The sequence below is a fragment of the Heptranchias perlo genome, unplaced genomic scaffold, assembly GCF_035084215.1.
Source record: "Heptranchias perlo isolate sHepPer1 unplaced genomic scaffold, sHepPer1.hap1 HAP1_SCAFFOLD_424, whole genome shotgun sequence".
Taxonomy (NCBI): Eukaryota; Metazoa; Chordata; class Chondrichthyes; order Hexanchiformes; family Hexanchidae; genus Heptranchias; species Heptranchias perlo.
The window spans coordinates 36,583-53,321 of NW_027139436.1; the positions used below are offsets into that span (position 1 = coordinate 36,583).

The 16,739-nt window shown below is 51.0% G+C and overlaps 1 protein-coding gene across 1 annotated transcript in view; it reads right to left on the minus strand.

Moving 5' to 3' along the window:
- Window positions 1–2,245: 2,245 nt before the first annotated feature.
- Window positions 2,246–16,739, minus strand: part of LOC137312351 (uncharacterized) — a 107,293-nt gene continuing 92,799 nt past the window's right edge. The window contains exons 3-5 of the mRNA XM_067978923.1: window positions 9,208–9,330; window positions 3,786–3,923; window positions 2,246–2,331 (exon numbers count right to left, since the gene is read on the minus strand). Of these exons, the coding sequence (XP_067835024.1) occupies window positions 2,246–2,331; window positions 3,786–3,923; window positions 9,208–9,330 (347 nt within the window). The remainder of the gene's footprint in view (window positions 2,332–3,785; window positions 3,924–9,207; window positions 9,331–16,739) is intronic.

Here is a 16,739-nt window from a genome sequence, read left to right on the forward strand (position 1 = left end):
CCTCAGGGTGATATCTGTACACTGACTGGTGTCTCTCAGTCCCTCTCTCTCAGGGTGATATCTGTACACTGACTGGTGTCTCTCAGTCCCTCTCTCTCAGGGTGATATCTGTACACTGACTGGTGTCTCTCAGTCCCTCTCTCTCAGGGTGATATCTGGACACTGACTGGTGTCTCTCAGTCCCTCTCTCTCAGGGTGATATCTGTGCACTGACTGGTGTCTCTCAGTCCCTCTCTCTCAGGGTGATATCTGTACACTGACTGGTGTCTCTCAGTCCCTCTCTCTCAGGATGATATCTGTGCACTGACTGGTGTCTCTCAGTCCCTTCTTTGCATGGTGTTACTAATGCGGCCAACACAATGGCTGTATGGGGAGAGTCCACCGTGTGAGGCCACCCCACCCTGTATCGTACAGAATGTATTCGGAGATATGCTCTGTGTTTTAAATTGTAATATTTGGAATCGTATTGTTTACGATCCGTGTTGTATTGTTTTGAAATGTGTGGCCTTGGAATTGTGGTGTCTTTAAATTTGATGAAATAAAGTATATTTTGAAATATTAAAATAAATTCCGACATCTGATGGTGTTCCTGACGGTGTTTCACTCCTACACTAGATGCCATTATTGGGACATGTCGTCCTGCCAATGGAAACAGTCTATTGACGGTGACCTTGCCTGTTCATTTGATCATTTTGAACACCTCGATCACATATCCTGGGTTCCAATTCGAGTCTGACATCGATCCCATCTCAGGTTCAGGGTCTCCACTCCCGTTAAGCAGTCTGGGAATCTTAATATTAAGGCAGTTGATTCCCGCTGCCCTGGATCGACTCGTCCCACAGTGAGACCCGGGGATGGAACAGTGATCTCCCCCTTGTGATCCCCACCCCACACTCTTGTCTTTTCCACCTGGGCCTCTCAGCCTGGGCTCAGTGGGGATCACTCTCACCTCTGAGTCACAAGGTCGTGGGTTCAAGGCCCACTCCAGAGACTTGAGGCCCGAATCTAGGCTGACACTTCGGTGCAGTGCTGAGGGAGTGCTGCACTGCCGGAGGTGCCATCTTTCGGATGGGACGTTAAACCGAGGCCCTGTCTGCCCCTCTCCGGTGGATAGAAAAGATCCCACGGCCACTATTGGAAGAAGAGCAGGGGAGTTCTCCCCGGTGTCCTGGGCCAATATTTATCCCTGAACCAATATCATTAAAATAGATTATCTGACCATTTTATCTCATTGCTGATTGTGGGATCTTGCTGTGCACAAATTGGCGGCCGCGATTCCTACATTACAACAGTGATTACACTTCAAAAATTAATTAATTGTCTGTAAATCACTTTGTTCCTGAGGTTGTGAAAGGCATTGTATGAATGGAAGTTACTGCCAGTTACAGGAAGAGGAGGGGAACTTGGGATCGATTTGTAAACTCACGGGGAAAGGGCGGGGGAATGGGACTGACTGGATTGGTCTTACAAAGAGCCAGCACGGGCTCGATGGGCAGAATGGCCTCCTTCTGTGCTGTAACCATTCGATGATTCTATGAGGGGAGTCAGAGAGACGGTGAGGGGGATCGGAGACACTGTGAGGCGAATCAGAGAGACCGTGAGGGGAATAAGAGAGACTGTGAGGGGAATCAGAGAGACCGCGAGGGGAATCAGAGAACCCGTGAGGGGAAACGGAGAGACCGCGAGGGGAATCGGAGAGACCGTGAGGGGAATCGGAGAGACCGTGAGGGGAATCAGAAAGACCGTGAGGGGAATCAGAGAGACCGCGAAGGGAATCAGAGACACCGTGAGGGGAATCAGAGAGACCGTGAGCGGAAACAGCTTTGTTCTTGTTTTTATTTTCACACCAGGCAGCATCTTAATGAATGTTTGCTGCACCGTCTCGATTGCCTCAACACAGTGTGGATCCCCACACTGCACACAGTGCTCCGACTGTGGTCTTACTGTCGGTTTATAAAGATTCACCATTTACCCCTCGACCTTGAGATTCCAGCTCGGGACGGACAAACCAAGGAGGAGGGGCAAACTCCCAGCCCTGCCTGAGGGCTCAGAGTGAGGGAGAGCTGAATTTAAAAAGGCTCCATATTCAGAGAGGGTGTGTTCAGATCCCCAGGGGGTAACAGGGGGTTTGGGCCCTGAGGCCTGCCCCCAAAAGCATGCAGGAGGAACCAGCTTTATGTGTCTTACCTGCTCAAGGGAGAGGAGACATGGGAGCCCACATGGTGCACAGACAGACGGGGACATGTTATGTCATTCCATGGGTGCGGTTCCCTGGTCTAGACGGCCGAGGGACAGGTGGAGACGACCCCGATGGGAGAACCCGGAATAAATCTGGAAATAAAAAGTTAGGATCAGGAAAAGTGACCGTGGAGCTGTCGGATTATCGTAAAGACCCAACTGCTTCAGGAACTACCTGTGGGGAACCTGCCGTCCTTCCCCAGTCCGGCCTATACGTGACTCCAGTCCCACACCAACCTGGTTGACCCTTAGCTGCCCTCTGAAGTGGACGAGCAAGATATTCATTTGTATGAAACCACGACCAGCGGTTCAAGATGAAGGCCCACCCCCACCTTCTCAGGGCAACTCGAGACGGGCAATAAATGCCGGCCTTGCCCAGCGGTGCCCCACACCCCAAGAATTAATCAAAGAAACAGAGACTCCTCGACGGCCGGTGGGTAATTTGCTGATCGGGAGTTGTCTCTCCCAGAGACCTGACAATAAGTGTTTCATTTGTCTGGGTTTTGGGAAAGACGCCTCTCCCCACATTGTGATCGAAAACCCTTTGATCTCTGTCAGTCTGCGAGAGGGGGGTCTTTTAACACAGAGCTTTTAGGAGCGGGACGCAGACACCAAGAGAGGCAGTCAGGCTTTTGGAAACAGAAGGCTGCCCAGTCAGGCGGGCAGCCGAGTGCTGCTCGAAGGTTCAGTGAAGACGGGGAACTGCAGAGAGAGAGGTTCTGCAGAGGAGTTATTCTGTTTGGATCAAGATTCCCCTCCCAGGTGGTGGGAGGACAGTGTATTCTCGAGACCCTTTCATCACTCGAATGTGAGCTGGACTGATTGAATGAAGTGACTCTGATTGTCCCTGTTGTTCTGAACATCTCACCCGGCTTTGGAATAAAGCAGCAAACAAATCGAACCAAAGTTCACCTCCTCTCACAGTCACTCCCAGGAACTTTCCTTCATACAGAGCCTTTCACAAACCTCAGGACCTCCCAAAGAGCTTTACAGACAATTCAGGATTTTCTGAAGTGCAGTCACTGATGTAATGTAGGAAAGGCGAGAGCCAATTTGCGCACAGCAAGATCCCACAAACAGCAATGAGATAAAATGACCAGATAATTTGTCATTCAATGATGTTGGTTGAGGGATAAATATTGGCCCTGGACACCGGGGAGAACTTCCCAGCTCTTCTTCGAAATAGTCCCATGGGATCTTTTCCACCCACCTGAGAGGGCAGGCGGGGCCTCGGTTTAACGTCTCACCCGAAGGACGGCACCTCCGACAGTGCAGCTCTCCCTCAGTGAGTGTCAGCTGGGATCAAGTCTCTGGAATGGGGTTTGAACCCACGACCTTTCTGACTCCGAGGCGAGAGTGATCCCCACTGAGCCCAGGCTCAGGAGATCCAGGCGCAGAAGACATGAGTGTGGGGTGGGGATCACAAGGGGGAGATCACTGTTCCATCCCCGGGTCTCACTGTGGGACGAGTCGATCCAGGGCAGCGGGAATCAACTGCCTTAATATTAAGATTCCCAGACTGCTTAACGGGAGTGGAGACCCTGAACCTGAGATGGGATCGATGTCAGACTCGAATTGGAACCCAGGATATGTGATCGAGGTGTTCAAAATGATCAAATGAACAGGCAAGGTCACCGTCAATAGACTGTTTCCATTGGCAGGACGACATGTCCCAATAATGGCATCTAGTGTAGGAGTGAAACACCGTCAGGAACACCATCTGATGTCAGAATAACACACCCGCACTAAACACCATCGAAAGTATTAGTACTATACCTGCAGCAGTAACAGCACCAGGTGTACGTGTATCACACCCACACTAGTAACACCATGTGAAGTATTAGTACTATACCTGCAGCAGTAACAGCACCAGGTGTCCGTGTATCACACCCACACCAGTAACACCATGTGAAGTATTAGTAATATACCTGCAGCAGTAACAGCACCGGGTGTACGTGTATCACACCCACACCAGTAACACCATGTGAAGTATTAGTACTATACCTGCAGCAGTAACAGCACCGGGTGTACGTGTATCACACCCACACCAGTAACACCATGTGAAGTATTAGTACTATACCTGCAGCAGTAACAGCACCAGGTGTCCGTGTATCACACCCACACCAGTAACACTGTATAAAGGAGGGGAGTTGATCTCATTCCCTGTGACGGGCTCTGATCCGAGATCCCCTCACTTGACCTGGGCCACATTCAGCGAAATGTTATTCTAATTGAAATGGATGAAGAGAAACGATGGCCGTACTTACTGAGCCTGAGATTTGATTCCCTGCTGCTGCTGCTCCCCGATACCGGGCACCTCTCGGCCTGCACCATTGCCTCAACATGTGGAGCCAATGACTTGGGCCTGAGGCCTGTCTTGGGTAAAAACCCCAGGGCCACTTGTCACCACACAACTCTGGGCCCAAACCACTGACCTGCTTCTCATCTTTTTCTCAGCTCTTTCTTTCTTTCTCAGCCTTCCTGTTTCTGCTCCTTTTTATTTAATGAGGGGGTGGGGTGGGACGGGGGAGGGGGTGAAGAGGGGCCTCTCCCCCTCAAACACCCTCTGCTTTTCCCCTCCTCCCTTTTCCTGATGGATTGAGGTGATTTTAAAAGGTGTTCAACTGCGGGGCGGAGGAGCCCGAGTGAGTGAAGGTGAGTGAAGGATGGGCTTCGCGAGCTCGGCCTTCAAACCCCAACAGGAAAAGCACGAGGGGCCCGGGGAGAGAGGGAGAGAGAGAGAGAGAGAGGGAGAGAGAGAGAGAGAGAGAGGGAGAGGGAGAGAGGGAGAGGGAGAGAGAGAGAGAGAGGGAGAGGGAGAGAGAGGGAGTGAGAGAGGGAGAGGGGGAGAGAGAGAGAGAGAGCGAGAGGGAGAGAGAGGGAGAGGGAGAGGGCGGGTAAAAAGCCAGGCTGTGATTGGGGGATTGGCGAGCACGAGCGGGGTGGGGGGAGAGAGAGAGAGAGGGAGAGAGAGAGAGGAAGAGGAAGAGACAGGGAGAGGGAGAGGAGGGGGGAGGTTTGTCCCGAACTCAACAGTGGGCGGGGGTCTTTAGCGGGGAGTGGGAAATACCTCAGAGCCCCGGGAAAGAGTGGCTTCAGAAAGTTCCAGTGATTCAAATTCATGTGTGAAGGTTTCGGGAGTGCGGCCAGAATAATGTCCAGTATTAGTCCAATCCCAGCAGCAGTCTGTCTGTCTATCTATTTATCTCTCTATCTCGATATCTATCTAACACTCTTCTGTCTATCTCCACCTCTCTCTCTCTATGTAACACCATCAGATGTCTGAATAACACACCCACACTAGTAACACCATCTATAGTATTGGTCCTATATCTCCAGCAGTCTATCTATCCCCCACTCTGTCTATCTCCATCTCTCTCTCTATATATATTGATATATATATTTATAAAATCTCTCTCTCTGTATACTTGAATCATTTTGTGGAACGTTCCCCATTCCAGTCTCACAGTTTCTCCTCCAGTCTCTGTTCCTGATTTCCAGAGCTGTACAGGGGGCTCAGAACCAGGAGGGGCTCCGTTAGATTTTACTGACCGGCCCCCGAACACAGCTCAGTGGGTTTGCTCACAGAACCGGTCTGCTGCTCCGTTTGAGATAAACAGCAGAAGAGCCTGTTTAGACCGAGGCCTTATCAGCAACACGCAGCGACACACACCCAGAACTAAACTCACCCCGTCAGCAATGATTGATGGAAACCGCACTCAGTGTTTGCTGACTGGGCCGGGTCCACATCCAGCAAATTGTTTCTGAGCTGAAAGTGTTCCCCAGCCTTGGATGCCCCTCCCCTGTGTTTCCCATCCTGTTGCCTCCTTCACTGTTTACCCCACACCTCAGTCAGGCCGTGTTGGGAAGTCTTGCCCAGAACAACCCAAGGCTGCCCCGAGCTCGACTAACCAGCGAGTGATTCATTTTGGTCGGAAGAGTGAGGAGAGGCAACATGAACGAAATGGTCCAATTTTAAAGGGGGTGCAGGAACAGAGAGACCTGGGGGGGGGTGTACACAAATCTTTGAAGGTGGCAGGACAAGTTGAGAAGGCTGTTAAAAAGACAGACGGGATCCTGGGCTTTATAACTCGAGGCATAGAGTACAAAAGCAAGGAAGTTATGCTGAACCTTTATAAAACACTGGTTAGGGCCCCAGCTGGAGTATTGTGACCAATTCTGGGCCCCACACTTTAGGAAGGATGTCAAGGCCTTGGAGAGGGTGCAGAGGAGATTTACTAGAATGGTTCCAGGGATGAGGGGCTTCAGTGATGTGGAGAGACTGGAGAAACTGGGGTTGTTCTCCTGAGAGCAGAGAAGGTTAAGGGGAGATTTGATCGAGGTGTTCAAAATCATGAAGGGTTTTAACAGAGTAAATAAGGTAACCAGAGGACACAGATTTACGGTAATCGGTAAAAGAACCAGAGGGGGAGATGAGGAAACATTTTTTTACGCAGCGAGTTGTGATGATCTGGAATTCACGGCCTGAAAGGGCGGTGGAAGCAGATTCAATAATAACTTTCAAAAGGGAATTGGATAAATACTTGAAGGGGGAAAATTTGCAGGGCTACGGGGGAAAGAGCAGGGGGAGTGGGACTGATTGGATCGCTCGTCCAAAGAGCCAGCACAGGCACGATGGTCCGAATGGCCTCTCCCAGTGCTGTATCATTCTCTGATTCTATGATGTGGTTTAAGGAGTGTGTGTGGAACAGTTCAATGACCGTCCGTTCCCAAGTGTGTTTCCCAAGGGTTCCATTCTGATCTCTCCAGTCGTAGCCAGAGAATCACCTGCAATGGCGTCTCTTCCCACCCCCACACCGTTACCTCTGGAGTCCCCCAAGGATCTACCCTTGGCCCCCTCCCATTTCTCATCTACATGCTGCCCCTCGGTGATATCATCCGAAGACATGACATCAGGTTCCACATGTAAACTGACGATACCCAGCTCGACCTCACCACCACCTCTCGACTCCTTCTATACTCTGGATCGGACCTGTGCTGTACCTGCCCTGGGAGTGTTTGATGGGACAGTGTAGAGGGAGCTTTACTCTGTATCTAACCCGTGCTGTACCTGCCCTGGGAGTGTTTGATGGGACAGTGTAGAGGGAGCTTTACTCTGGAGCAAACCCGTGCCGTACCTGCCCTGGGAGTGTTTGATGGGACAGTGTAGAGGGAGCTTTACGCTGTATCTCACCCGTGCTGTACCTGCCCTGGGAGTGTTTGATGGGACAGTGTAGAGGGAGCTTTACGCTGTATCTCACCCGTGCCGTACCTGCCCTGGGAGTGTTTGATGGGACAGTGTAGAGGGAGCTTTACTCTGTATCTAACCCGTGCTGCATCTGACCTGGGAATGTTTAATGGGGCATTGTAGATGGAGCTTTACTCTATATCTAACACGTACTGTACCTGCCCTGGGAGTGTTTTACGGGACAATGTAGAGGGAGCTTTACTCTGTATCTAACCCGTGCTGCACCTGTCCTGGGATTGTTTGATGGGACAGTGTAGAGGGAGATGTGCTCTGTTTCTAACCCGTGCTGTACCTGCCCTGGGAATGTTTGATGGGTCAGTGCAGAGGGAGCTTTACTTTATATCTAACCCGTGCTGCAACTGCCCTGGGAGTGTATGATGGGTCAGTGTACAGGGAACTTTCCTCTGTATTTAACCCATGCTGTCACTGCCCTGGGAGTGTTTGATGGGACAGTGTTGGGGGAGCTTTACTCTGTATCTCACCCTGTACCTGCCCTGGGAGTGTTTGATGGGACAGTGTAGAGGGAGCTTTACTCCGTATCTAACTCGTGCTGTACCTGCCCTGGGAGTGTTTGATGGGACAGTGTAGAGGGAGCTTTACTCTGTATCTAACCCGTGCTGTTGCTTCCCTGGGACAATTTGATGTTTGTAAACAATTTTACAACACCAAGTTACAGTCCAACAATTTTATTTTAAAATCCACAAGCTTTCGGAGGCTTCCTCCCTCCTCAGGTGAATGTGGGACTGAAATCACATTCACCTGAGGAAGGAGGAAGCCTCCGAAAGCTTGTGGATTTTAAAATAAAATTGTAGGACTGCAACTTGGTGTTGTAAAATTGTTTACAATTTTCAACCCCAGTCCATCACCGGCATCTCCACATCACAATTTGACGGGACAGAGTCGCGGGAGCTTCTCTGTATCTGACCCGTGCTGCACCTGCCCTGGGAGTGTTTGATGGGACAGTGTAGAGGGAGCTTTACTCTGTATCTAACTCGTGCTGTACCTGCCCTGAGAGTGTTTGACGGGACAGTGTAGAGGGAGCTTTACTCTGTATCTAACTCGTGCTGTACCTGCCCTGGGAGTGTTTGATGGGACAGTGTCGAGGGAGCTTTACTCTGTATCTCACCCGTGCTGCACCTGCCCTGGGAGTGTTTGATGGGACAGTGTAGAGGGAGATTTGCTCTGTATCTAACCCGTGCTGTTCCTGCCCTGGGAGTGTTTGATGGGACAGTGTAGAGGGAGCTTTACTCTGTATCTAACCCGTGCTGTTCCTGCCCTGGGAGTGTTTGATGGGACAGTGTAGAGGGAGCTTTACTCTGTATCTAATTCGTGCTGTACCTGCCCTGGGAGTGTTTGATGGGACAGTGTAGAGGGAGCTTTACTCTGTATCTCACCCGTGCTGTACCTGCCCTGGGAGTGTTTGATGGGACAGTGTAGAGGGAGCTTTACTCTGGATCTAACCCGTGCTGGACCTGCCCTGGGAGTGTTTGATGGGACAGTGTAGAGGGAGCTTTACTCTGTATCTAACCCGTGCTGTACCTGCCCTGGGAGTGTTTGATGGGACAGTGTTGAGGGAGTGGATGAAATGTGTAATATTTGCTTGATGTGTAACAGACAACTGGCAGGTTTAGGTGTTGGAATTAACCCTGAATGAAAGCTTGAGAAGCTTCTCACTCTCCAGCCCTTGGTTTACTCGAAGCACAGTGACTATTTGTTATTACCAGTTGACAGATGTTCGAAACTCAACGATAACATCAAGTCTGGTTGCTTCTCCTTCCACTTCCTCTCAGATTTCACAGCCAGGCTTATTCTGAGCAGGGGGACCTCCCACAGGGACCTTGTTGCTAAAAAGAATAAGCAGGCGGCTTTAGATATGGAAATACAGTTGTGATTTTGTCCATTGCACCAATAAACAGGTTTATATTTACTGAAAGGAGCCAGACTCTCAGAACAAAAACTTTATTGAAATTTTAAAATATACTTTATTTTATAGAATTTAAAGATACTCAGTTCAATGCAAATATCACAATTCCAAACCAGTACAATTCAAACTAATACAATACAGATCGTACACAATACGATCCCAATGTTACAATTCAAACACAGTCCATTTCTTATGATTCATGGTGTACGATACAGGGTGGGGTGGCCTCACACGGTGGCCTCTCCCCATACAGCCGTTGCGTAGGCCGCACCTCGCCTCAGTGCATCCCGCAGCACGTACTCCTGGACCTTGGAGTGTGCCAGTCGGCAACACTCGGTCGTGGACAGCTCCTTCAGCTGGAAGGCCAGCAGGTTTCGGACGGGCCAAAGGGCCTCCTTCACCGAGTTAATGGTCTTCCAGCCGCAGGTGCGGATAAGAAATTGGGTTATTGTGCAGCAAATTTTACTCTTCACAGTGTGAGGGTGTTGGTCAGTTTATCAAAATAACGGACCGGAGAATTCAACATAAACACAGTTACAGTGTGGGAATACACAGAGTGAGGGAACTGTACATAAACACAGTTACAGTGTGGGAATACACAGAGTGAGGGAACTGTACATAAACACAGTTACAGTGTGGGAATACACAGAGTGAGGGAACTGTACATTAACACAGTTACAGTGTGGGAATACACAGAGTGAGGGAATTGTACATAAACACAGTTACAGTGTGGGAATACACAGAGTGAGGGAACTGTACATAAACACAGTTACAGTGTGGGAATACACAGAGTGAGGGAACTGTACATAAACACAGTTACAGTGTGGGAATACACAGAGTGAGGGAATTGTACATAAACACAGTTACAGTGTGGGAATAAACAGAGTGAGGGAATTGTACATAAACACAGTTACAGTGTGGGAATACACAGAGTGAGGGAATTGTACATAAACACAGTTACAGTGTGGGAATAAACAGAGTGAGGGAACTGTACATAAACACAGTTACAGTGTGGGAATACACAGAGTGAGGGAATTGTACATAAACACAGTTACAGTGTGGGAATAAACAGAGTGAGGGAATTGTACATAAACACAGTTACAGTGTGGGAATACACAGAGTGAGGGAATTGTACATAAACACAGTTACAGTGTGGGAATAAACAGAGTGAGGGAACTGTACATAAACACAGTTACAGTGTGGGAATACACAGAGTGAGGGAATTGTACATAAACACAGTTACAGTGTGGGAATAAACAGAGTGAGGGAACTGTACATAAACACAGTTACAGTGTGGGAATACACAGAGTGAGGGAACTGTACATAAACACAGTTACAGTGTGGGAATACACAGAGTGAGGGAACTGTACATAAACACAGTTACAGTGTGGGAATACACAGAGTGAGGGAACTGTTCATAAACACAGTTACAGTGTGGGAATACACAGAGTGAGGGAACTGTACATAAACACAGTTACAGTGTGGGAATACACAGAGTGAGGGAACTGTTCATAAACACAGTTACAGTGTGGGAATACACAGAGTGAGGGAACTGTACATAAACACAGTTACAGTGTGGGAATACACAGAGTGAGGGAACTGTACATAAACACAGTTGCAGTGTGGGAATACACAGAGTGAGGGAACTGTTCATAAACACAGTTACAGTGTGGGACTGTACACAGAGTGAGGGAACTGTACATAAACACAGTTACAGTGTGGGAATACACAGAGTGAGGGAACTGTACATAAACACAGTTACAGTGTGGGAATACACAGAGTGAGGGAACTGTATATAAACACAGTTACAGTGTGGGACTGTAAACAGAGTGAGGGAATTTAATACAAAGTCATTTCCTGTCCCTTTCCTATCTTGTATCCCTCTCCAAGGTCTCCTCTCAGACACTTCACATCCACTCTCAAAAGCCCAAGTCTCTCCAGTCTTTCCTCATTACTCAGACCCGCCCCTGATACTGGGGAGCTGCCTCGAGACTCTTCTCTGTGCTGCCTCCAGCAGTCGATTGTCTCCCTGGTATCTCGGTGACCAGAAATTGACCCAGTCCTCAAGGTGCAGTCTGACCAGAACTGGCCCCAGTCCTCAAGGTGCAGTCTGACCAGAACTGGACCCAGTCCTCAAGGTGCAGTCTGACCAGAACTGGACCCAGTCCTCAAGGTGCAGTCTGACCAGAACTGGACCCAGTCCTCAAGGTGCAGTCTGACCAGAACTGGACCCAGTCCTCAAGTTGTAGAATGAATGAGGTTTGATTTTTTATTCTCAAATTTTACATTATTTCTGAAAATTTACGGATACAGAGAGAGAGAGAGGGAGAGAATTCGAGTGAGAGAGAGAGGCAGCAGGAGAGAGAGAGCGAGAGTGAGTGAGAGCGAGAAGCGGACAGTGAGGACGACAGAGTGAAAAAGACTAGAGAGTGAGAAAGACAGAGGGAGTGAGAGAGAGAGAGAATGAACGAGACAGAGTGAGAGAGACAGAGAGAGTGAGAGAGACAGAGGGAGTGAGAGATTTTATTTATAAAATCCCCTTCACATCCTCGAGGTGTCGGAAATCTCCTCACTGTCAATGAGCAACTAACTGTTTCACCGAATCCCGGCCCTTTCTCTGTCTGTCCCACACTAATCCCACTGCCCCACCTGCTCCCCATAGCCCCGTATCAATCCGGAGCTAATCCCACTGCCCCACCCTCTCCCCAGAGCCCTGTGTCAATCTCACACTAATCCCACTGCCCCACTCTCTCCCCATAGTCCAGTATCAATCTCACACTAATCCCACTGCCCCACTCTCTCCCCATACTCCTGTATCAATCTCACACTAATCCCACTGCCCCACTCTCTCCCCATACTCCTGTATCAATCTCACACTAATCCCACTGCCCCACCTGCTCCCCATAGCCCCGTATCAATCCGGAGCTAATCCCACTGCCCCACCCTCTCCCCAGAGCCCTGTGTCAATCTCACACTAATCCCACTGCCCCACTCTCTCCCCATAGTCCTGTATCAATCTCACACTAATCCCACTGCCCCACTCTCTCCCCAGAGCCCTGTGTCAATCTCACACTAATCCCACTGCCCCACTCTCTCCCCATACTCCTGTATCAATCTCACACTAATCCCACTGCCCCACTCTCTCCCCATAGTCCAGTATCAATCTCACACTAATCCCACTGCCCCACTCTCTCCCCATAGTCCAGTATCAATCTCACACTAATCCCACTGCCCCACCCTCTCCCCAGAGCCCTGTGTCAATCTCACACTAATCCCACTCCCCCACTCTCTCCCCATACTCCTGTATCAATCTCACACTAATCCCACTGCCCCACCCTCTCCCCAGAGCCCTCTGTCAATATCACACTAATCCCACTGCCCCACTCTCTCCCCATACTCCTGTATCAATCTCACACTAATCCCACTGCCCCACTCTCTCCCCATAGTCCTGTATCAATATCACACTAATCCCACTGCCCCACAATCTCCCCATCGTCCTGTATCAATCTCACACTAATCCCACTGCCCCATTCTCTCCCCATACTCCTGTATCAATCCCAGACTAATCCCACTGCCCCACAATCTCCCCATCGTCCCGTATCAATATCACACTAATCCCACTGCCCCACTCTCTCTCCAGTCCTCAAGTTGCAGTCTTCCCAGTGCATGGACCCAGTCCTCAAGGTGCAGTCTTCCCAGTGCATGGACCCAGTCCTCAAGATGCAGTCTGACCAGAACTGGACCCAGTCCTCAAGGTGCAGTCTGACCAGAACTGGACCCAGTCCTCAAGGTGCATTCCCACCAAAACTGGACCAGGTCCTCAAGATGTAGTCCGACCAGAAGTGGACCCAGTCCTCAAGGTGCAGTCTGACTAGAACTGGACCCAATCCTCAAGGTGCAGTCTGACCATAACTGGACCCAGTCCTCAAGGTGCACTCCGACCAGAACTGGACCCAGTCCTCAAGGTGCAGTCTGACCAGAACTGGACCCAGTCCTCAAGGTGCAGTCTGACCAGAACTGGACCCAGTCCTCAAGGTGCAGTCTGACCAGAACTGGACCCAGTCCTCAAGGTGCAGTCCGACCAGAACTGGACCCAGTCCTCAAGGTGCAGTCTGACCAGAACTGGACCCAGTCCTCAAGGTGCAGTCTGACCAGAAGTGGACCCAGTCCTCAAGGTGCAGTCTGACCAGATATGGACCCTGTCCTCAAGGTGCAGTCTGACTCGAACTGGACCCAGTCCTCAAGGTGCAGTCTGACCAGAACTGCACCCCGTCCTCAAGGTGCAGTCCGACCAGAACTGGACCCAGTCCTCAAGGTGCAGTCTGACCAGAACTGGACCCAGTCCTCAAGGTGCAGTCTGACCAGAACTGGACCCTGTCCTCAAGGTGCAGTCTGACCATAACTGGACCCAGTCCTCAAGGTGCAGTCCGACCAGAACTGGACCCAGTCCTCAAGGTGCAGTCTGACCAGAACTGGACCCAGTCCTCAAGGTGCAGTCCGACCAGAAGTGGACCCAGTCCTCAAGGTGCAGTCTGACCAGAAGTGGATCAAGTCCTCAAGGTGCAGTCTGACCAGATATGGACCCTGTCCTCAAGGTGCAGTCTGACCAGAACTGGACCCAGTCCTCAAGGTGCAGTCTGACCAGAACTGGACCCAGTCCTCAAGGTGCAGTCCGACCAGAAGTGGACCCAGTCCTCAAGGTGCAGTCCGACCAGAACTGGACCCAGTCCTCAAGGTGCAGTCTGACCAGAACTGGACCCAGTCCTCAAGGTGCAGTCCGACCAGAAGTGGACCCAGTCCTCAAGGTGCAGTCTGACCAGAACTGGACCCAGTCCTCAAGGTGCATTCCCACCAAAACTGGACCAGGTCCTCAAGATGTAGTCCGACCAGAAGTGGACCCAGTCCTCAAGGTGCAGTCTGACTAGAACTGGACCCAATCCTCAAGGTGCAGTCTGACCATAACTGGACCCAGTCCTCAAGGTGCACTCCGACCAGAACTGGACCCAGTCCTCAAGGTGCAGTCTGACCAGAACTGGACCCAGTCCTCAAGGTGCAGTCTGACCAGAACTGGACCCAGTCCTCAAGGTGCAGTCCGACCAGAACTGGACCCAGTCCTCAAGGTGCAGTCTGACCAGAACTGGACCCAGTCCTCAAGGTGCAGTCTGACCAGAAGTGGACCCAGTCCTCAAGGTGCAGTCTGACCAGATATGGACCCTGTCCTCAAGGTGCAGTCTGACTCGAACTGGACCCAGTCCTCAAGGTGCAGTCTGACCAGAACTGCACCCCGTCCTCAAGGTGCAGTCCGACCAGAACTGGACCCAGTCCTCAAGGTGCAGTCTGACCAGAACTGGACCCAGTCCTCAAGGTGCAGTCTGACCAGAACTGGACCCTGTCCTCAAGGTGCAGTCTGACCATAACTGGACCCAGTCCTCAAGGTGCAGTCCGACCAGAACTGGACCCAGTCCTCAAGGTGCAGTCTGACCAGAACTGGACCCAGTCCTCAAGGTGCAGTCCGACCAGAAGTGGACCCAGTCCTCAAGGTGCAGTCTGACCAGAAGTGGATCAAGTCCTCAAGGTGCAGTCTGACCAGATATGGACCCTGTCCTCAAGGTGCAGTCTGACCAGAACTGGACCCAGTCCTCAAGGTGCAGTCTGACCAGAACTGGACCCAGTCCTCAAGGTGCAGTCCGACCAGAAGTGGACCCAGTCCTCAAGGTGCAGTCCGACCAGAACTGGACCCAGTCCTCAAGGTGCAGTCTGACCAGAACTGGACCCAGTCCTCAAGGTGCAGTCCGACCAGAAGTGGACCCAGTCCTCAAGGTGCAGTCTGACCAGAACTGGACCCAGTCCTCAAGGTGCAGTCTGACCAGAAGTGGACCCAGTCCTCAAGGTGCAGTCTGACCAGATATGGACCCTGTCCTCAAGGTGCAGTCTGACTCGAACTGGACCCAGTCCTCAAGGTGCAGTCTGACCAGAACTGGACCCAGTCCTCAAGGTGCAGTCTGACCAGAACTGCACCCCGTCCTCAAGGTGCAGTCCGACCAGAACTGGACCCAGTCCTCAAGGCGCAGTCTGACCAGAACTGGACCCACTGCTCAAGGTGCAGTCAGACCCGAACTGGACCCAGTCCTCAAGGTGCAGTCTGACCAGAACTGGACCCAGTCCTCAAGGTGCAGTCCGACCAGAAGTGGACCCAGTCCTCAAGGTGCAGTCTGACCAGAATTGGACCCAGTCCTCAAGGTGCAGTCAGACCCGAACTGGACCCAGTCCTCAAGGTGCAGTCTGACCAGAACTGGACCCAGTCCTCAAGGTGCAGTCTGACCAGATATGGACCCTGTCCTCAAGGTGCAGTCTGACCAGAACTGGACCCAGTCCTCAAGGTGCAGTCTGACCAGAACTGGACCCAGTCCTCAAGGTGCAGTCCGACCAGAAGTGGACCCAGTCCTCAAGGTGCAGTCTGACCAGAAGTGGATCAAGTCCTCAAGGTGCAGTCTGACCAGATATGGACCCTGTCCTCAAGGTGCAGTCTGACTCGAACTGGACCCAGTCCTCAAGGTGCAGTCTGACCAGAACTGCACCCCGTCCTCAAGGTGCAGTCCGACCAGAACTGGACCCAGTCCTCAAGGTGCAGTCTGACCAGAACTGCACCCCGTCCTCAAGGTGCAGTCCGACCAGAACTGGACCCAGTCCTCAAGGTGCAGTCTGACCAGAACTGGACCCACTGCTCAAGGTGCAGTCAGACCCGAACTGGACCCAGTCCTCAAGGTGCAGTCTGACCAGAACTGGACCCAGTCCTCAAGGTGCAGTCCGACCAGAAGTGGACCCAGTCCTCAAGGTGCAGTCTGACCAGAACTGGACCCAGTCCTCAAGGTGCAGTCAGACCCGAACTGGACCCAGTCCTCAAGGTGCAGTCTGACCAGAACTGGACCCAGTCCTCAAGGTGCAGTCTGACCAGAACTGGACCCAGTCCTCAAGGTGTAGAATGAATGAGGTTGATTTTTCTCCCAAATTTTACTTTATTTCATAAATTTTTTTGGATACCCACAGACAGAGAGAGAATTTGAGTGAGAGATGCAGCAGGAGAGAGAGCGAGAGTGAGAGAGATACAGAAGCAGACAGTGAGGGGGACAGAATGAAAATGATAGAGAGAGTGAGAGAGACAGAGGGAATGAGAGAATGAGAGAGAGTGTGAGAGACGGAGAGAGACCGAGAGACAGAGAGGGTGAGAAAGAGACTAAGAGAGATTGGGAAACAGAGAGAGTGAGACAAAGATACAAAGAGAGAGTGTGAGAGATTGTGAGAGTGAGAGAGACAGAGAGAGTGAGAGAA